At 43.6% G+C, this 21,699-nt stretch overlaps 3 protein-coding genes across 7 annotated transcripts; 2 read left to right on the top strand and 1 right to left on the bottom strand.

Annotated features, from left to right (window-relative positions):
* The first annotated feature begins 676 nt into the window (after window positions 1-676).
* On the top strand, window positions 677-3,882 carry gfi1ab (growth factor independent 1A transcription repressor b). Its single transcript, XM_062452961.1, has 6 exons — window positions 677-876; window positions 1,366-1,545; window positions 1,824-2,212; window positions 2,329-2,466; window positions 2,579-2,744; window positions 2,869-3,882. The coding sequence occupies exons 1-6, from the start codon at window positions 765-767 to the stop codon at window positions 3,045-3,047; spliced, it is 1,164 nt and encodes a 387-aa protein (XP_062308945.1). The 5' UTR covers window positions 677-764; the 3' UTR covers window positions 3,048-3,882.
* A 3,370-nt stretch (window positions 3,883-7,252) lies between these two features.
* LOC134012879 (protein SPO16 homolog) lies at window positions 7,253-21,666 on the bottom strand. 5 transcript variants are annotated; one of them, XM_062452546.1, is made up of 5 exons: window positions 21,306-21,397; window positions 20,874-20,967; window positions 20,181-20,352; window positions 19,862-19,940; window positions 7,253-7,302 (listed from the first exon to the last, which is right to left on the bottom strand). In XM_062452546.1, the coding sequence occupies exons 1-5, from the start codon at window positions 21,372-21,374 to the stop codon at window positions 7,291-7,293; spliced, it is 426 nt and encodes a 141-aa protein (XP_062308530.1). In that variant the 5' UTR covers window positions 21,375-21,397; the 3' UTR covers window positions 7,253-7,290. The 5 variants fall into 5 exon arrangements, with proteins under 5 accessions (XP_062308530.1, XP_062308526.1, XP_062308529.1 ...); XM_062452542.1 differs by lacking the exon at window positions 7,253-7,302 and adding an exon at window positions 19,406-19,705; XM_062452545.1 differs by lacking the exons at window positions 7,253-7,302; window positions 21,306-21,397 and adding exons at window positions 19,406-19,705; window positions 21,128-21,224.
* On the top strand, window positions 13,823-19,433 carry LOC134012878 (glomulin-like). Its single transcript, XM_062452540.1, has 18 exons — window positions 13,823-14,025; window positions 14,330-14,455; window positions 15,216-15,320; window positions 15,423-15,531; window positions 15,982-16,222; window positions 16,387-16,483; window positions 16,620-16,786; window positions 17,177-17,230; window positions 17,346-17,376; window positions 17,467-17,556; window positions 17,642-17,683; window positions 17,776-17,849; window positions 17,976-18,060; window positions 18,349-18,458; window positions 18,589-18,652; window positions 18,784-18,919; window positions 19,027-19,118; window positions 19,214-19,433. Exons 1-18 carry the CDS (start codon window positions 13,978-13,980, stop codon window positions 19,304-19,306), a joined length of 1,764 nt encoding a protein of 587 aa, XP_062308524.1. The 5' UTR covers window positions 13,823-13,977; the 3' UTR covers window positions 19,307-19,433.
* Window positions 21,667-21,699: the final 33 nt, after the last annotated feature.

Raw genomic sequence — 21,699 nt, 5'->3', positions numbered from 1 at the left:
TGCTGTTAAGAATAGGGTAGGCCTATATGCAGTTCTGAAAGTCAGAAATTCTAGACTATCAAAACAAAAATAGTTGCCTACCTTGTTGAGAAATAAGTAGCCCAAACACTGACACAATTTATCGTCAATAATATAATCGTGATTCATCTCGGGTATAGGCTATATATAAATGGCCTATTTATTGGCCCATCCACACGTAAACATTAGCCCATTTTAAGGATTAAGTTTTAAACCTGAAAGCGCATTTTGCAGTTAGGCTATTATAAAATCCCCATGGCATATAACCTGTACTATTTAAAACTCACATTGCATAATTTCTTAGTGCTACACCAGACTGGCTCTCTGCTTGTCTCCACATTTCCTCGGGCCCCCCGGAACCAGGGATTGAGTAACACATTGATAAAGCAGTGTATCACTTATCCTGATTGCCATGGGCTTTAATTCCCCCTGGAGATGGAGAGTCTGATCCGCGAGAGCTGCCTTGCGTTTGTTCTAGGGTGGACCAATCACAGACGCGAGGCGGCAGGGAGCGCTTCCTCGGGCACCTGTCCCGCGCAACACCTGGCAGACGGGGAGGGTGAGTTTGCGCATGCGTCCTCCTTATCCAAAATCTCTTATAGCTTACATGACCATGCATCTCAACCAGTGGTCTTTAAATCCTTTCAGGGATAAAATAGCGGCTGCACCCGGGAAACTTGCAGATTTCTGGATCACAAGTGATTTTGGATATATCAATAAGGCTGAACGAGGAGAGGCGACAAATCATGCCTCGGTCATTTTTGGTGAAGAGTAAGAAAGCCCACAGCTATCACCAGCACCGGTCCTTAGAAGATGACAACAACAGATTGGATACGGTATTAGCACATATATGTGCAGGTATGTGGACATACGTTTCTGGCTAGGCTATGTTGATCAGATAGGCTATAGGCTACATAGGAATTGTAAAGGAATTAAAAAATACAAGAATGGTAAAACAAAAAGTTTAGTTAATTTAACTGACAAAATAATGTGAGGTGCTGACGAGCTGTCGGCCACCCATTTCCTTTCTATGTTTTTTTTGGATAGAAAATCTTTTCGTGACACATTTCCACGGAACTCGCCTATTAATCACAAAACAAACCACTCTAACTAAAGACCTATTCCACAATTATGCAACTATGTTCGTGTTAAGGATATAGCTGAGACTTGGCATTATTGACGTTTAAGGGTTATGCTACACATTTTTGTAGGCAAGTCTCAGTTAATCGAAATCAAATGTAGGCCTACTTAATTGTTATCCTCTTTCCTCACAAATGGATGCTTCTCACTTTGGTCACTACACAGCCGAAATGATTAGTTTTTTTTCCTTCTCACATCTGACTACAGAGAGTAAATTTCCAGAGGACACAGATGCTATCGATACAAGCGGGTTCAGTTCGCACTCTTATCTGGCGGACACCGGTGACTTCTCCTCCAAGTCGCCGTACAGCTGTGGGGATGGTGTGTGCGATCGGTCTCCAGATTATGAAGACTTGTGGCGGCCTCCATCACCCTCAGCTTCACCAGGTAGAGAACACGGACCGCTGACACCCTATCATTAGGCTAGCCTACCTAAAATAGACAAATAATAAAATAAATAAAATAACAGACAATCTTTCATTCAAAAAGTTATACATTTGCATAGCCAGTCTAATTGCATTCAGAGATATGCCCAGTTAATAGTCTAGTCTATTTCATATCCTACATATTTATAGTCGCTTGTGTGAATACTGATAACCTATAGCCTACATAGGCCCATGCGTCCAGACCTAAATGCCCTAATCAGATTCGTTCACTTCCAACAGTTGATTCCGAGAAATCATTATCACATTCGGTGGATGAGACGCAGCCCTTTGCCGTACCGTTTCGGCCTTATGCTTGGAGCACGTCTTATCCGGGATCTGATACAAGACATCTGGTCCAGCCCTACCATCACCACATTGACGTGGAGAGGAACCCACCCCTAGGCTTCTATAGTGACCGGAGCATCGAACAATCCCTCTTTACAGAGAGAAATCTTGGAGCAGAAAATTACAGTGATTACAGGGCTTCCGCCGGCCTGTTCGAGAGAAACGCTATCCCCGCGTTGTTTACAGAAGGAAACATTCATGGCAAAAGTTCTGAAATCAAGACTGACTTGCTGTGCTCACGTCTTATTCTTAATGGTGCTTATAAATGCATCAAATGCAGCAAGGTAAGCGACTTCAATTCTACGTTGTCGTTAGTGATGTTTCAAAACACACTTTCTTATTTGTATTTTTTTCTACATCCTTTTAAGTTGTATGTCCTATACTGTTTCTTATTGCGCAGGTGTTCTCGACTCCACACGGATTAGAGGTTCATGTCCGCCGATCGCACAGCGGGACAAGGCCATTTGCGTGTGAAATCTGCGGCAAAACCTTCGGGCACGCTGTCAGTCTCGAACAACACAAAGCAGTGCACTCACAAGTATGTTAACTCCGCATGTTAACTTGTATTTAAACGATTTGGCTTCACTCGTTGCCCCGTGGCGTTACAGGTGTTAATTGAAAACAAACCTACACTTTTTATATCTCAACAGGAAAGAAGTTTTGACTGCAAAATCTGTGGCAAAAGTTTCAAAAGGTCGTCCACCCTGTCTACGCATCTTCTCATCCATTCTGACACAAGGCCTTACCCATGCCAGTTTTGCGGCAAGAGATTCCATCAGAAATCAGACATGAAAAAGCACACTTTCATCCACACAGGCAAGTAGACTCGATATCTATTTTTAAAACCAGCCTACCAATAGGATATATAGGCTATTGGCAATTGCGTCTTTATGAAATGCAAGTTGACATGCTGGTTAATGTAAACGTTTTCATTCCTCAGGTGAGAAGCCGCATAAATGTCAGGTGTGTGGAAAGGCATTCAGTCAGAGCTCCAATCTCATAACTCACAGCCGAAAACACACGGGCTTCAAACCATTCGGCTGTGATCTCTGTGGAAAGGGATTCCAGAGGAAAGTGGACTTAAGAAGGCACAAAGAAACACAACATGGCCTCAAATGAAAAGCCATATCCACAAACAGTCTAAGGACCAGGACACCGAACACTAAGAATATATATAGAACTAGGTTAATTGCTATAGAACTAATTGAAAAGAAAAAAAAAACGAACCACTTGAAAAAAGTTTCCATCCCCTGTAATTTTTCAGCATTTTTTTAATCTGAAAGAACCTGAAGTTCTGTAACCGATGTTGTTCCAAAAACACCTTAGGGAAATGTGGTTTTATTGAAAGTTTGGAACCTGGAGAACACGGAGAGAGTGAAAATTAAGAATGTATATCCTTACCCTTTTTAAAGATGTAAGGCAACACGCCTTTTGTTATATCAGGACAAACTATGTCTTCGACTTTCGTATAACATTTTTCTACAATAATTCGGATTTGTTTGGCAGCAAACGCATAATAGGCTATGGCGAAGTTGATGACATTCTATGCTATGATAAGTCTAGGTTCAAGTCAAAACTGTTCCGAAACCCTGGGGCGGAACTGTCTGAACCCTAAATATTTATACAAGCCTAAATAACTGGATTAACAATAAAACAAACCAAGCGATTGTGTTTTGACATTCGTAAAATCAGCGTTTCTCCAAAGAATGTAGGCAGGGCCTATTTATGTTTTCAGTTCAAGGATTTGAATGCGGGCAAAACATGATATACACAATGCTAGGCAATGTGATTTAATGATGGTTATAGCCTATTAGAGCAGTAGAATAAGCTCACCTACTAATTTTCATAAACTAATTCAGCCATGTTGTTTCCATCCTACTTTTCAAATTGCACATTTGTTTTTTATAGAGAATATCAGCTTCTGTATATTAAGATGTTGTTTATAAATGTCAAACCGTATTTATTTAACATATTCTTGTTTGAATAAAACATTTAAATGAAAACATTTTTATGTAGGCCTATTTGATTTACATTTGTGATAGTGTTCATCAATCCAGTCAGGGTGAACAGAATTCTGAGCGTTCAATATATTTGACGATAGCCTATTCCATATTAATGCATTTTAAATAACGATATAGAGTCTTGATTACCCCAAAAATTAAGAAGTAAAAATAACAATAAAATGCTCTTCTGAATTAGAAATCAGGAACTAAAATTAATTATTTTATTTTCAAATCAACCAAACAATAGCCTATACAGTCTATTGATACCTTTGTTCCAACACGATCCTCAGGTCTGCAGTCGTGGTAAAGTGAATGTGGATGGACTGCGATGGATAAATGTTTAAATAAGTTATTTCGTCTTAAATTGATTTAAAAAATCTATGGAGACAATGCAAGGCACGCATAGACTTCGTTTATTCCTTGCTCAACGGACTAATAGCTCTATAAAGTGCTTTCTTGCCTTTGGCTATTTTACTGACCTCTGAGAGGAAACCACAACATGTCATGGTGTCACAGGCATCGTTTTCAGGTGGCATCAGACAGGAAAGATTGGAGTAAGATTATGTCCATGCTTGAATTATTCATTTTGCCTACCAAGCCAATTTGTGTTGATGTTTATAAAAAAAAGTTTAGTTTTTTTCCCTCTAGTTGTCCACATAAATTAAATACAAAACAGCGTCTAACATCAACCATACCTTTTGTCACATATTACACACGTTCAAATATTTTATAAGTACCATATATGTAATCTATTATAATATTTGGAGTATAGAATTCAAAGAGTATAGTATGGAATTTTTGCCAGTTGTCATCTGGCAGACAAGTTATTTGTTTTGACTCTGCAGTCCAAAGTCACTTGTTTGCACCGTAAACATTGCCAACTTGGCAATGTTTGACTACTCACATGCTTTTATGGCCGTTGTTTGTGAAGTAAAGTTTTGAGAACGGAATTTAATTACACCTGTGGATCTACAGTCAGACCCAAAACGGCACGGCAAGGATCAAAGGCACACAGGCAACATCTCAATCTGAAGCACTGCTCGGGTTCATCTGCCAAAACATTGACTTTAATGTAAGGACCCCTGAATTGACTCAACATTTTCACATTGTTTTAAAACAAACAAAACGGACAACAAAAAATCACAAAGCATAAGAAGGTGCACATCGATGAAGCACAGCATATTTGACGGGATAATACATATTCAAAATAGTATACATTTAATTCATTCATTGTCCATCATGATTTTATTAACAGTAGCTGCCATGTCTCTACAGTGTGTCCAAGGTTAAGTTGACCGCCATTGTTATGATTTTAGCTAAAAAGGCAAGAGTGAGACGACTCAATCAGTAAGTCTTCCTTTTACATTGATTGAAATCACTGACTCACAAGGATTTTTAATGGTTCAGTTAACCCCAAATCCTATAACATTCAGGCCTGCGAAAATACTGAATATTTTAAACCCCCAGATGACTAGACTGAGGACTACAGGAAAATGCACGCTTATTTAACCAGAGAGAGAGAGCGAGAGAGACACAGAGAGAGAGAGAGACAGAGACACAGAGAGAGAGAGAGACACAGAGAGAGAGAGAGAGACACAGAGAGAGAGAGATACACAGAGAGAGAGTGTGTGTGTGAGTATATGTGCGGGAATCATCTGTCAGTATGAACAGTATGATGGTCTAGCCCTCCATACATTCTAAGCTTTATGAACTACTCAAACAAATTCCATAATTGTCAAATTATTGAGGTTATTTGTCAAATTTACTTTACAATTATACTTCCTTATTCAAGTATTCCAAGATCAGACTGATTCAGTCTTTTCACTGACTGGTGATTGGTGTGACTGGCCCCCAACTTTCACATTGGTCCATCAACTGTCACCAACTGTCAACCTGGTTGGTAAGAAGATTCACCGAAGAGCCGGGAGTTCTGCAGGAAGAAAGGCATCCCTTCCATTAAGTGCCTTAAACACTCTGAGGTAGCCTCAAGCTCTTTAACCCCCAAGTCACGTACAACTCGGAGCTTAAATCAAACGGTCTGTGTAATCAAGGTTCCACATGGCTTTGTGCCAGAATGCTGTTGTGTTTTTTCATCAAAAGTCTCACTCTGTTGTGGATTAAAACAAATATTTATTTCATTCAGATCAACAGTGAATCACAGTTTGTCATATTTGACCCCCCTTAAAAATAACTATGACTTTACGGAAACAGAATGGCTCGTTTGTGTGCTACTGTAGGCCCAGTAGACTAGTCTCAGTTGCTCCCATCCCGTGGTTTACTCAGAGAGGTGAAGGCTTTTCAAGCAAAGTCAAATAAGCCATTAGGCTGGCCAGATTTTCCTCCAAGGCCCTTGGCTGGTTTCAGAGCATTACCCCACAGCCCCCAGGCATATCAAATATGAATAGAAAAAGTCTTGGAACGGCTCAATCGATTTTGAGTGTCTGAGTAATCAGAGTACTGCATTCTGAGGTTCGGAATCCAGGCCCGAGTCCAGGTCCTGATTCTCAATCCCCTTCCAACACACACACCCACACACACACACAAACAATACGTGTTGCACAAACACGCTTGGAACTGACTGTTCTACAACCATTGCCTCTCGTGACATGGAGAACATACTGTACATGTGCAGTTCGAGAATTCAGTGCCGGTTCTGGTGGTCTGAACAATTTATTATTGATGTCAAATAACGCATCAAATATAAAAGAGATCTTTAAGGCATGCTTTGGTTTTACCATTTCAGATCTCTCAATTGAGGTAATTCACAGCCTTGCTCATAGTTTTAAGTGTTACATAGCCAACTACTCATACTGTACACATCCACTGTACACATCTACACTGTAATCATATTCGTTTAGCCTATAGCCTTATTAATACTAAATACAGTACAAAATCTCATTGAGTCCTGTTCGGACAAACATCTCTCTGTAGCTTAGTTGACCCTCCACAAGAATCTAGGATATGTTGATTCCAGCATAGAGGAAAAAATGTCTGTTATATCGCATCAAAGCCAAAAAGCGCTTTGTGCCGTTGTTAGTTGCTGGGACCCCTTTGGTTAGCTCTGGGTCTATTATGCTAGCAGGTAAGAGCATAGGGTGTTTCTGAGAGAGATAGAGCACTGCTTCACCCTCTACCTGCCTCCTCCCCTTTGACTGTCAGGACAGCAGAGGTGGGTGGACTGTGGAGGAGGTGAGAGTGTGTGTGTGTGTGTGTGTGTGGGAGGGGGGGGGTAGGGGTGCAGGGCTCATATTGGGGCTGGCTCTTTTGTTGCAACGCCTTATTCATTATTCACCTGATCCGAAAAATAGACTGCCAGCCAACTGCACAGCTGTCATCAAGCAGCAAGGCGAAGACACAAATTATTCATGAATCTGGAAAGAAAAGGCAGGAGAATAGGGGGAAAAAATTATAACAAGAGATACCACTGTTAGCAGATGACAGCCTAAACACGCTGGCTGGGGGGGGGGGGGGGAAGAGGTGGCCAGGCATACACAGCTTCTCTGAGTCCCGACCCAGGCTTCACCCGGCTCTCCCTCCACATTAACCTGGCTTATCACACACACTGAACTCTGTTTATAACTGTTCACAGCTATGAAGACAATAAAGCATTTGAAATACAAGAGTTAACATGTTTGTCATTACATTTTATTTTTATACAACAGTTACAGTTATCTATTGGTTTCCTATCCTGCGAATAATCCAATGTTTTCTCTTGCACTGAAAAGGCCGAAGATCTACTGCTGATGGGAGAGGGTCAGGTCCTTCTCCAGACTGTCCCATCTTGACGTGACACCTTGGTTGTGCCCCGGGGGGAAACAGTCTGCTCTGGGACGTCCTGTATGCTCACGGTAGAAGCCCTTACTGGTTTCAGGCCTGTTTAACATGACAAGTCCCTAAGCTACTGTCAGACTTCCTCCTCACTCCAGAGAGGCTGGCGTGAGGTGTTTTGTATGTGTGCGTGTTCGTGTGTGCACTAGGGTTTGGGGGGTGGGGGTGGGCTTCTTAAGAGAAAATGGGCCAGCCCACTAGCAGTGACCGTACACTAGTGACAGCAGAGCTGCGCTGAGGCCACACAAGACAAGCGTGCCCTGAAAGCTTTCCATTAGCCCTACTCGGAGAGTCCAAGGCCCTGAACAGCATGTGTCCGGGGAGAGGACCACCAGTTTAAAGGGGGGGGGGGAGGGAGGAGGGGCTTGGTGTGGCGGTCTTCTTATTTTAAAGACATGTTTATCCGGTTCATTTAGCATTACATATCACTACACTATTTGGATGTGAGCTGTCACTCAGGAAAAACAGAAGGGGGGGGGGGTTTACAGCACAGCTCGGACCACAGAACTCCTCAGATTCCTCTGCTCCCATTGGTGCAGACAGGACTCTCTGGTCTGTTCTACACATTTACCGTGTTCGGGATGGACCTTCCACTAACACAAAGACATGTTTTTTCCCCCTTCCTAAATCCTCTTACCTTGTCTACAGTAGTACCGGTCCCTTGTCGTGTCAGCTTTGTTTCATCTTTATTTTAAGTCCTGCCTAATAACAAATGAATCCCGAGCATTGTGCTAAAAGGATTCACTTCTGTTAAAAGGGTTGATAACAAAAGGGCGCTCTTTAGAGGATGTAGAACATGTGACACGGAAATCCACAGAACGCAAGTGACAGGTAGAGCTTTCAAGCCTTTTATGTAAGAGCTGATTCACTTTGTTCGTCATTCATAAAGGACACAGGTTCTTACACCACTTACGTTTTGTCATCTACGTGGCGTCTACAGCGCAAGGCTTTTACGAATCTTACATTTCATCTTTTGTTATCGGTCGCCTCCCGACCTGAAAACGTGATGTGATGCGTCACGTCACGGTGTTCTAGTACCTCTCCTCCCTCTGCATCACTGGTGGACGTATCTGTAGTAGTTTTGTCCTTGCAAACAGCTTGCGATCTGAAAGGGGGCATTGAGGCACTGGATGTTGCTTGGTGATCCAGTCCCTCACTTAACCAGGTCTGATTGCAGCTATGAATCTCTCTGAAAAATTAATAAGATCCATTTCACAAATGACCAAGCCAAGCGTGTGCATGTGGCCAAATAGGGGGGGGGGGAAGAGAGAGAGAGAGAGAGAGAGAGAGAGAGAGAGAGAGAGAGAAACTGGGGATCTATAAGGGAGAACGAGAACCAGAGAGGAGTACAAAATGCTAAAGATTTATTCTCAGCGATAATCAAATATTTATGCCGAGGCATTCAAGTAAAGTTACTTTTTGTGTTCTGATTTAATGAATGATTTGAGCAGAGGAGGACCTGGGAGGCACAGAAGTTGGGCTCGCTGAAGTGTGGGCTAATGCCTGTTCAGGGGGGGCGCGCGGTCATGTGTCAGACTGCAGCAGGATCAAAGCGCAGTAATGCCAGCGTGGGGACAGCCGTGGAGGGGGGAGAGCCAGTAAGTAGTTACCAGCCCCAGAGGCCATCCACTGGACGCACAAACTCAATAGGAAACCCAGAAAAAAACCTGACAAAGAGTAAAAAAAAATAATATTATAATAATTTAAAAAACGAAATCCTGCACGTTTCCCGGAGATAAAAGTGTTGACTAATCATGACACGGGTGACTGAGTTGAAATGATTGGAGAAGAAAATAGTAAAGCTGATCAAATGATGAGAGAGGTGAAAGTGATGCCACTGCATTCAATGTACATTTACATTTAGTCATTTAGCAGACGCTCTTATCCAGAGCGACTTACAGTAAGTACAGGGACATTCCCCCCGAGGCAAGTAGGGTGAAGTGCCTTGCCCAAGGACACAACGTCAGTTGGCATGACCGGGAATCGAACTGGCAACCTTCGGATTACTAGCCCGATTCCCTCACCGCTCAGCCACCTGACTCCCTACGTAATGTAATATGAAAAATTTAATTACAACGGTAATGGTAAATAATCGACATTGAGAATACAAATTATTAAGCAGTTTTCCTGTTTTTTTTGGGGGGGTTTATATTGCCAAACTCCCTGGCTGTGAAGGCCCAGGTTGCCATGGTTGTGTGTACAGTTGGATTGTTCCAAAATGACAAAGCCACAGTAAAAGGAAATAGATCCATGCTGGGCTGTGACTCTCCCATTCGCCCTCTGGCACCATCTGAAACATTAATGATCACAAGTAGAATCTGATCTGGCCAGACCTACTCAAGAGTTTTACCTCTCCTCCATGTGCCCCACCCAGCTCGAGCATTCAAACAACACTGAATAAAGGTGCATAGCCCCATGGTCAGTTAAGATGATAATTGAAACTCAAATAAATCCTTTACACAAGACAAAAAATAGCAAACAAACACAATAAAATAAGGATTCTACTTTGTTTTCACCTGTAAAATAAATATTCTGACTACCTATTTTTTTTATTTACCATAATAAAAGCAAAATAAAAGATATGAGAACGAGTGATATGGAAGGCAGAGGATCAGCAGGCCTGAGGGAAGGCCCTCTAGCTGGGTAGGAGGTGGTGGGGGACATCCCTGGCAGTTGAAATAGGAATTCTAACACTTGAGCGAGCATTTAAACGGATAAAAAGAGAAAAACACACAAAAAAAGCCTAAAAGCCTCCATTCCTCTCAAGGAGACACAGGAACCCCAAACACAGTGTCAGCATCTCTAAACACTATAGAGAGGGCCCGTGACTAAATCGCTTTGACAGCCAGTTCACATGTAACATTTCCGATTCCTCTACCCTGGGGAGTTGTGCCTAGTCTGGGCCCCTGTCTCCGGGGGTAACCAAGCCTCGCACACCACGATAGAGTGGACCCGGCCATGCCTGTGAGCCGTGACACACGCCAGGTATTGATCACAGCCAGACAGGGTGTCAGTCGACACATCTCAGAGAAACAGGAGCGAGGAGGCAGCTACTTGTGTCTGTGAAGGTCCCCTCTCTCTGTGTATTGATTGGGAACAAGTCGACACTGGTAATTGTCATCAAAATGCCGATTTACAAAAGGGCGTGCGGGCTCTGGTAAAGGCTGTGCGCTACGGTCGGTATGGATTTGTTGTTGCTGTTCCCCCGGCAGCGCCTGTTGACAGGCAGATGCTGATGTCCAGGAGAGAGCCAGACCAACACGCCTTTGTGTCGCTCCTCAGTGGCTTTCAGCTCACACCACTTTGTTAGTTCAAAGCAGCATTACGGCTTGTTGATAGACGTAAAAAAAGGCCAGGCAACGTACGCACAACAGCAGTTACTTATGTACACACACACACACACACACACACACAACAAATGTGCACAAACATACACACACGCAGACAGGCCCCTCCCTTACAGCCCCTCCCTTGAATTGTTTGGTACAGGGGGGCAAAGCTTTTGCAAAAATGGGGCCAGGGTCAGAATGTTCCCTTGTGAGACCAGGGGTTCCATTAGCCCGGTCTGCCAGGGCATCTCTGTTCCCTCAAAACTACTCCAAGCCCTTCCAAGCCCTAAACCCACAAAGACACTTAAGAGTTCACCGTGAGAGGAACCTCTCGTCGTGGACGGTTCTACAACCTTCTACCGCGAAAATTCACAGTTCGGTTTTCCCTGTGCCGTTCGCTACACGGAGGTCACATTTCCGTGCCTCGTTCACCGTTTGCTGTCGACAGCTGGTGCTCCTACGGCCATCCCCAATCCAAACGGTAAATCTACGCTGTATCAAAACAGAGCATATCTGTGTTTGAAATCAGATGTATCAAACCCCCACCACAGCGACGGCAGAGACCTGAGGGAGGTGGACTAAACATGGACGGGTGTTTTTTCTTTTTTTCTGCTTTTTTTGTTGACAAGCAGCATGGGTCTGGGGCGACGTCTGGTGAGCGACCGCAGTGATGTGTGCTGTCCCTGGGGCTGGTCCTTTACCCCGGGATGGGATGGGAGCTGAAGGGGTAAATGGTCCACTCACAAGCCTGTGTTCTCTAAGAGGTCACCAAGGAAATAAATATGGTTTAGGGGATAGAGGAGAGGAGACTTCGTGTTGACCTGAAAGCTCTACACACAATATATCTTACAGCTGGAAGCTGAAACAGCACAAAAACATGACAGGAGTAAAAGGGGATTTGACTGAAATTAAGCAAGGATGGATTTAGAAGGCCATTGAGTTAGAACCTACCTCTACTATTGATAACCTGGTTTTATTATTTACATTTAGTCATTTAGTCATGTTATTATTTACACATTAAAAAAAAAAGTTATGCGTTGTAATTCTATGTCTATTGTACAATAGTGCAGCATTCTGGAGATAAACCTCCGCACACCTAGTTTGCTTCCTCTAAAACAGCAATGAATCTATTAGGTAGTCGGGTTACACAATTGTTTTCTTGTTGCTCTGCCAATTAAATATACATGGCCATGTGATAGCGGTGACCTGTGATGTGGCCACCAGAACGCGGACACTCCCCACATGCCTTTGAAAAAGCAGCAGAAATGTACTATGCAGACTACAGAATAACTAGGGCAAAGTACCATATACTGTACGAGATGTTACTAGTACCATATACATCTGTTCTGTGGTCCTAATCTTAATTATTTAATCACAGATTTTCTGAAATGAAGGGCCAGAATTATTTTTGACATTTAGGACTTTGTACAAGATGTTACTAGTACCATATACATCTGTTCAGTAAACAGTGGTCCTAATGTTAATTATTGAATCACAGATTTTCTGAAATGAAGGGCCAGAATTATTTTTGACATTTAGGACTTTTTTCCAATTACATGTGAAAAGTGATTTTCTTTTATGAAAACTTCAGTCCATCAAAGCTTTTACGAATCTCCCTTAACGGCACAATGGACGACAATCTCCCAGATCACTTTGTTAAAACAGTGCCCTCCAGAGGTGAAGCTTTGTAAATGCTCTTATTATCTACAGCACTGACTAAAAGAATCAAATATTGATGTGAAGTTGAGCTGATTTTCCCTTGCTGGAAAAAAAGAACAATTCTTTGTATTCTTGGCACTGGATCCATGAGTGGGAAAACACAAAGTGTACAGTATTGTCTTACAATACATATTATGGATTATTTAACCAATAAAAAAATAATTTCTCTGTAATCATTACCTTAGACTCTCAAGACACAAAAAAGTCACGTTGCAAACACAAGGTTGGATTCCATTCTCAAAGACTTCACAACAAAAGGAAAATAAGAAAATATGTTATGATACAAAGTGACAATCTACCCAAGAGATATTCCCCACTAGCACCAGCCTGTGTCAAAACCTAGTCAGCAGTCGCCAATTAAGATGGACAAAATCAGGGGCCGACAAGTGTCCGTCTGTTTGCTGTGTGCGTGCTGCTGCTTTTGTTCAAAGCTTTCATCACGCCGCAATACAGAGTGTCGACCCAACTGGCAGATGTTGGCTAAATCCAACTGTTCAAACAGGCTGCTGTCCCTATTCATCTCAAATCAGGGTCCGAGCCGTACGTCCGCTAAGCCGTCTGACAGGCAGGAAGTCCATGATTGTTGGATATTACGTTACACAAACATTGGGGTTGTGGAGGAGACAGAGATGGGGCGCGTCATTTCGAAACCTTTGAGAGTGGGCGGTGGAACAATTTATCAACATACGACTCAGATTTGTGTTCAAAAAAACACATTAACAGATCGTCATATACCACTGTAGCATGTGTGTGGGCATTGCTAAATATTGGTTTGGTTCTGTAGAATCCAATCTAGTTTAATTCCATGTCAATTGTGGGGGTGGTTAGTCGAAAGCACAACACAACAGTCCCTATGCCTCCTGCCTCTCATAAGGATTGTGGCCAAGTACCTCTTGACTACAGCCTTCTAGACACTTCTGTTATCAGCAGTCATGTAGGAGTGCTTTGCTTTAATCCTATTACATCTCGGGCACATAGCTGGCTAAGAGGTTTACCGACTGTCCTCCTGTCTCACACACACCCTTTCATGAAATTCACACTTGGCCGGATACGCTACTTGCACGTCCTCTGACAGGGTTTGCGCTCTTTATTAGAGGGTTGATATTCTTGATTGTAAACTACAGTTGGAAGCCCTGTAAGGACTGTCAGCCAAGTCAGAACAGTGGAGACATGGTGATAATGACTGAGAACCAGTTCCATGATGTCATTCAGAGATGGGTAAGTCACCACTGAAGGAAACCGTGTTTATACAACATGCAGCTTTAATGGAAGGAAAAATACAACACGTGTTCTGTAGTGGATAAACCTCGAATGGAAATGTTGTTTTTAAAAACAGCCTAACTGTATTTTGTGCAAGTAAATCGCATTCCTGGGTGAAAAGCTTAACGCTCTTGATTACGAATCGAGCTACGCCGCAACCGTGTTGCACTGAGCAGGACTGGCTTCCTGAAAAGAGACCGATAACAAATAAATGAACAGGCTTGTGTTGACCTTGTTTGTCTTTCCGTTACCGTTTTCCCAGCGAGACACCCCAGATGACAGTTTGAAACCAGAGGACCATGAGCTCTTCCAGAATGTTGGATCCACATTCATTGCTCAAGGTGACAGTGCCCAAATGCTGAATTTCATTCAGGACGACAAAAACCAGGTAACTGCTTCTCAACGAAAAACAAATGTAACCTGCACATCAACGCAACCCCCATCCCACATTAAATGTATAAAGAGTAACTGCTTTCTGAGGTGTACCAAGGCGTGAACAAAGATAATATTGACAGTGCAGGACTGCTGACCGTCCCAAAGGCCAGTCATTGTGAACACACAGTCGCATCTTACTGTCGTCAGTGACAACAGCCGGTCCAATGGAACGAACAGTGAGTGGTCACTGTTCGTTGTTTTACATCCCCACTCTGCCACCACTCCTAGCTTGTTGACCTGTTGACCCAGAAGTGTGGGGGAGAAAACCAGTAGATATGCAGTCAGATTTCTCGCTCCACTGGTAACCCTCTTTGATATGGCCTTTCTTTAAGTGCCCTTGGTTGTCCCTCATCCCCATGGCGCCCTCACTCCGGTGCCTTCACTTCCCAAAGCATGTGTCAGTGTTTTTCCTAACCCCTTTCAGGAGCTAAAAGAGACTCGAATGGCTTCAGAAGTTGACTTGCAAATGAAAAATCTGTGGACTTCAACTAAGTAGTGAAGGATTTTGTCAAAGTAGCACAACCAGCTTTCCTCTACCAATACAGTTCATAGAAACCGCCAGCTGCTACGTTTTCCAAGGACTTGCACTTACTCAACCTGTGAGAAAGCAGTCAAAATCACACCCAAAAGAGTACATGCCGCTCTCTACACAAAGCTTAGCGCTTGATAGTGTTGTCTAAACAGTTACCATAACAGGTGCGGCTCTCTTTCAGAAAATAGTGAGATCTATGGGCTGCGGCCTCCTGGGAGTTCTGGTGAATGAGACGCAGAGGAAGAATAATTCTGACTGTCAGATCATTATGACACACCTGACAAAGGTGAGCAGGAGGAACGACTCACAAAATCACTGATATCGTAAACCTGCAACGAGATAATCTTTAGCAACGAGTACATGTTTATTTTCTTACTTTCCGACCTAGACATGCAGACCAAAGGAGGTCCTGTTTGCTTTGCTTGAACCATTAAAGGATATTCATCCTGATGCCATTGCAGACACTGTCACAGTTGTCACCCCTCATCTTCAGACAGGTAACAATAGGACCTAGAAATGACTCCTAGCAACCGCTAGCTCGCACAGAAATCCATATAAATTGTGGTTTACATCACAATTTATATTCCCCATCACACATACTTAGGCAATATCTAAAAATGTTTAACAGCTGCCCATCTAACAACAAAGCAAACACGATTAAGTGTAATAGTCTAGTCCAGGGGTCTCCAACCCTGTTCCAAGAGAGCTGCCCGATTTAACACATCAACCAGCAAATTATAATAACCAGGTGGGCTAGATTACGACGGGGGAGGAAACCTACAGCAAGGCAGCTGTCCAGGAACAAGGCTGGACAGCCTTGGTCTGATCAGTAGTCCAACGCTGTGCTTAGGTGGTGTCTGGCTCCCTCTGCTGCCTCCTGTAGTAACCCCACCTCTCCCCTGACGAGAGCCAGCAAGCCACACTGACGTCCTCGTTTGTCCCCGAAGCGCTGCTGCGTCTGGGGGAGGACAAGGCCCCCTCGGTGGGCCTGTCTCTGTCGGCTCTGCACAAGCAGGTGTCCAGGCTGCCCGTGCCCTACACCCCCCAGCAGGAGACGGACGACGCGTACGGCCTGTGCCGCTGCTGCGCCGCCCTCACCGCCTTCCTGAGGCCCTTCGTGGAGGAGGTGAGGAGAGGAGACGGCGCTTCCTCTCGAGGCGACGGGCTGAGGACCGAGCTCCTCAAGTTGTAGGTGTCCTCCAGGGGTGTCTGTTGGGAGTAAAGCTCGATGGGGGAAGGGCATGCTTGTGGTGCCCCGACACCACAAGCATGCTGTGGTGTCGGGGCTGGAGACCACAGAGATGAAGCAGATGGCTTGTTGTTGACGAGGGACGTCTTTTATCCCCTCACAGTTGTATGGAGAGCCTTAGAGAGCCTCTCCTTCAGGCACAACTAGACCAAGCCACGACGGAACGATCACCCATGTGGGTTTACGCAAGAGACACACTGGTGAGGCCAGGATATCCTTTTTCTTTTTTCCCCCTTTTAAAATGACTTTAAAAGACAAACAGTCTGAGGTTGGCGTGCACTTTTTCTTATCACCGGGACTGACACACGGACCCTGGTTATTTGGTACTGATTCTAGGTCACCCTCATGGCCGTTCAGGAGTCTCTCCCTGATCTCCTGTTCTACGGCTCTCTGAGGAAGAACCTTGCGGCTGACGACACTCGGGAGGTCCAGGCTCGGGCCTGCTTGGCGTACCTGATCTTCGTCCAGTTCATCAGCATTGAGAGCTTCCCAGCCGTCTTCAGGTGAGATCTCACCTGAGCGCTTCGGCGTCATGGCAACGTTTTGCAGTTAATATACGAGTAGAACGTCTGGGATCTATTTTAACCCTCGTGCTGCCTTCGGGTCACATGACCCAAAGTTTCATAACGAACCATCGTTGTGTTTACCCAATTTTACCCAATACAAAAACAATTTTTTAATTTTTAATTTTAACCTTTGCAATGTGGGGGGTCTGAGAGCCCAACGGTTAAAAGAAAAGGCTTCACTTTGTTTTTGTATGTGGTAAAGTTGTCGCAATACGACGGTGGGTCACAATGACTAATGGGTCAGAATGACCCGAATATAACACAAGGGTTAAAACCTTTTTTGCATGATGATGGAATTTTTAACCCTTTCCTTCTTTCTTTGTTCAGTCCTGTGTTCGTTCTGCAGTGCAACATGGAATATATCAACCTGTTGCTGAGCAGGTATTTTATCTCGTCAACTACACTTCTTAAAAGGATACTAGCTTAACATGTTAATGATGTAATACCCTGAACTAGACTCAGACTTAAAGTTTGTGTTTTCTTCATCTCCCAACAGGAAGGATGAATCTTGGCTACTCAAAGGCTTGGTAAGGACGCAGTGGTAAAAAATGTCAGATACCACTGAGTAGTACTGCTAGAGGTTATATGCTAACCTCTTGGCTCTCTGTTTCATTCAGGCCTTGTATGCCAAAAGCTTGGAGCTGGTGGAAAACCGCAGCCTCCCTGTTGAGCTGCTGGAGCTGAATACTTTTTACACAGTTCCACAGGTGATTCAGTCAAGATATGGGATAAGACTTCACATTACACTGTGCAATGAATGAAGTCACTCATTTTGTTTTTGACCCGAAACAGAACCTGGTGCAAATCCTGACTGATTGTCCAATCAAGCACTTGGTAAGTAAAAACAATGCTGTTTGAAAAAGGCAGTTTTTATTTTAGATGCTGTAAAATAATCTCTTTAATCACTTTATTTCTCATGTTACCAGAGAGAAAGAGGTCTAAAGGTTTTCCAGCTCTTCATAGACAAATTGGATGTTGAGGCAAAACACAAGTTCTTCAGGTTAGATGTTTATCTCGATACAAAATTGAAAAGAAAGTTGACTTATTCTAAACTACTATGTCAACATGCCATATTACAAAAATTCCTCACAGCCAATGACCTTTAAGTTTACATTTCATGTTGCAGGTGCATATTAAAAACTACTCACCATGCAGGAGTAGAGGGTTATGTGATCAAGAATATCAAAAATCAAGTTGAATACTCCATGAAGGTAAGGAAAGAGATGCACTAGAAATGTGCCTCATCCACACAACAGCAATGATTACATTTACATTTACATTTAGTCATTTAGCAGACACTCTTATCCAGAGCGACTTACAGTAAGTACAGGGACATTCCCCCGAGACAAGTAGGGTGAAGTGCCTTGCCCAAGGACACAACATCATTGGCACAGCCGGGAATCGAACCAGCGACCTTCTGATTACTAGCCCGACTAGAATGATTAAATCAATCCCATTGCGAAGTGTGTCAGCCCCTATGTGTGTCCATGTGCCTCTAGCCAGGTAATATGAACGACCTGTTTGTGGGAGACCAGTTTCTCCCCCTGCTGAGCCTGGTGCTGTGTTTGCCCCAAGGCCCAGAGACTGACCTGCTACACGGCATGGACAGGTCAGTCGCACTGACCCCTAAGCGTCTGTTATCATCCTCCCCCTTTTCTATGAAAATTAAAAACCCACGACAGGTCTTTAAAAGTGACGTTTCCATGAATGTTACCCACGTTATTTTATTTTCCACCTAGGATCATGGAGTCTCTGAATCTTTTACGTCTCCTGGTCATCAGAGACACGGAATGGAAGAGAACTGTGAGTCGCTTAGCGGTTAGAACACCTACTATATCTGACGTTCAAGACAACACAAGGCATTGACCCCCTCTTGTCCTGACGCCCCGCTGGTCCCGACCCCCCTCTGGTCCTGACCCTCTCCTCTGTTCCAGAGAGGGGCATGGATGGAGCTGTGTAAGATTAAGGACGACTTCCTGAAGCTACTGCGTGTGTGCCTGAGCATGTCAAGATCTTACTACTTAGCGCAGGTCAAGACCATGAGAGAGGACCGAAAGATACAAGCAAGAGGTACACATACTCTGTTCACCCACACGGTCCCCTCAAACAGAAGGGAAATCCTAGTTAACTGTTTTCTTGTCCGTAAATACATTGTTCCTCCTTCTCTCTGCTTAAAGAGGCCAGAATGGCTGAAACAAGCATGGTGGTCAAAAGCATGACCGTGAAACAGGAAAAGGTGTCCGACATGCCCCCTGAGATCCAGTATCAGGTAGCCTAAATGAAACATGGCTTCATGTCACCATTTCTTGTTTATTTTTAACCACGGTATGAGATAATGATTAACGGTTACTCTTTTGGACTCAGGTACTGCAGAGCGCGTTGGTCACATTTGATCTGATGGAGAGCCTTATTTTCCGCATTGAAGAGATTACAGAAGAGAAAGAAGATCAGCAATAAAAACAAAAAAGCATTACTTTGTTGCTTCCTTCTAAATCACTCTCTGAGTACCTATTCCAATGTTTCTAATTACGTTTCTATTCAGCCTGTGAATAAAATACCAAATCCTCACAAAGCGCTTTCTTTATTGTCCATCATCAACGACAATTCTCAGCACTGCCTTCTTGGAACACACAACTGATCTCTGCCTCGCCATCTAAAGAGACCTTAACATCAAACAGAAACAGGTTTGTATGGTCGAGGGTCTTGACACCTACGTGGTTCCTGCGACCACAAGCCTGCTGCTCACCAGAGCATTCGGTCTCGGAGCATTTCCCACACTGGGCTGCTCTCTATGATGTGTGCCCGGGCCTGAGACATCATCTCCCTCACTCTCTCCACATACGGCTTACTGGTCGCCTGGGAAATCACATTTCCACGAACTAGATTCATTATTACCGAGGGAAATCGTTATTTTGGTGTTCTGTGTTTCTTGCTTTTTTTCTTCTTCTTTGGCGTTGATTTGTTTACGTCACACCCACCTGATCCTGTGGCAGCGCCGACTTTTGTTCTTACCTTAGCGATGGTGAGCATTCCCTTGACTGCGTCGGCATGGCTACGAACAGGCAGGACACGGAGACTGCTGCCAAGGAATCTGTAAGACAGAGTGCCTCTGAAAACTGGGCCGAATGACCGGATCGTTCTAACAAATACACTCAATGATTTACCGTTACGTTTCAAGGCACCACCATTGTTACACAACTACTGGTTGAAGGTCCACGTGTGCATTTAATGATCCTTTTCGTAGCAGTAGTATGTATTTTCTATATTCTAAGAGTTCTAGATTTGTGCGACTTCAACAAGTAGTCTATCATTATAGCCTTATGGGATCTACCTTTGTTGAATCACTGATAAGGCTTCCAATTCCTTCTTCCCATAAAAAGAGGCTTGCAGAAGAAGGAAACTGTTGCGGTGGACCTGCACAAACTTCTTAATCCTGTCAAAAACATCTGATTCTTCTAGCCCTTCTGGAAGTTCTTGTGGGTTGACAATCAGAAATGCAGTTCCTGGACAACCAGATCCTACATTAGTTCATCACATTTGAACTGATTAGTTTAGATTGAAGGGTGATATGACGCTCTTGCAGTGACCAATTAAGAAATGTTGCCATATGATGTTTTTTCAATACAGTAGCAGACATCCCAACCTGCAGAGACTCATGATGTACCCCCTCAACCTGCACGTACCCCCCCCCCCCCCCCCGGACGCAATCAGGACGCGCGATATACACCTATCTCTACCAGAAATGACCATTAGACAGTCTCTCGCTCGCACGAAATACAAAATCCCCGATTTCCGTGAGATTGTACTGCATTTCCGGGCGTCAGGGATCCGCTATTGAAATGCGGGAGACTCCCGGACCTTCCGGGAGACTTGGGAAGTCTGCAGTAGCTAAATCAATCAATCATCTAACTGAAGACATGACACAGTAATTAACGACCTAACGTTAGCTGTGGGCCAGAACTAAACTCATTGCGTGCTGGTGCAAGTATAAGCAATGTTTATGCTCACTGAGTGTATTGTTTACCTGACAAAGGAAAAACCAAGGCCCCTGGCTCGACGCTGTCTGAAAACCGGATGCGATGCTGCTGCGCGCCGAGCATTCTTGTAGCGTCATGGTTCTGTAGATTGCAATGTGGGAGTGACGAATCTTAATTGGGTTTTATCACATTCAGTACTAGCATGTGCCTGCATGTTATTTATCCAGGCTATTCGGTAATAAAGTTATTTGGCCTGAAATTTAACATGACTTTAAACGTTTAATTAAGCTATTGCTATTACATTAGAAGTGAAGCAAGCTATGCTATTTAGAGATTGTAGGCCTACGGCAACTTGACTATACGCTAGAGAGTTAGCTAGCTAGGCTATCAAGCTAGGTTAATTTTCCATTCATTCGTCGCTGTCAGTCACACAGTAGGCCTACAGTATCAGACTCCTCAAGTTATTGACTGGAACATACCCGAAGTGATGTGCTGACTATAATTGTTGTTTTCCACAAATTAGCTCCGTCATTACCGTTGAGTGTCATTATACCGGGTCTGAATAGCGTTTGTGTGTGTTACTTGACACACGGGTCTGAAGAGCGTTTGTGTGTTAGCGTTACTTGACACACGAGCCTTAGTTTAGGCTAATATAACTCTGAAAAGCTTGAAATACACGATTTCAAAAGCCGTAATGTCAAAATAAACAATTACCATTGTTTTCTAATACATTTTCAAGCTTGTACTAAAATGAATAAAAAAACGTTTGTAATAATTTACTTAAAATTCATTCACTTACGAGTTTTCAAACCGTGTTTCTGTGCATTTTTTTGGGATCTGAATTTCACCATTCGAATTTGAGCAACCTGAATT

Source organism: Osmerus eperlanus, chromosome 26 (assembly GCF_963692335.1).
Source record: "Osmerus eperlanus chromosome 26, fOsmEpe2.1, whole genome shotgun sequence".
Classification (NCBI taxonomy): Eukaryota; Metazoa; Chordata; class Actinopteri; order Osmeriformes; family Osmeridae; genus Osmerus; species Osmerus eperlanus.
Note: the sequence above shows the minus strand (reverse complement) of the source record. Positions and strands in the feature narration are given on the sequence as shown.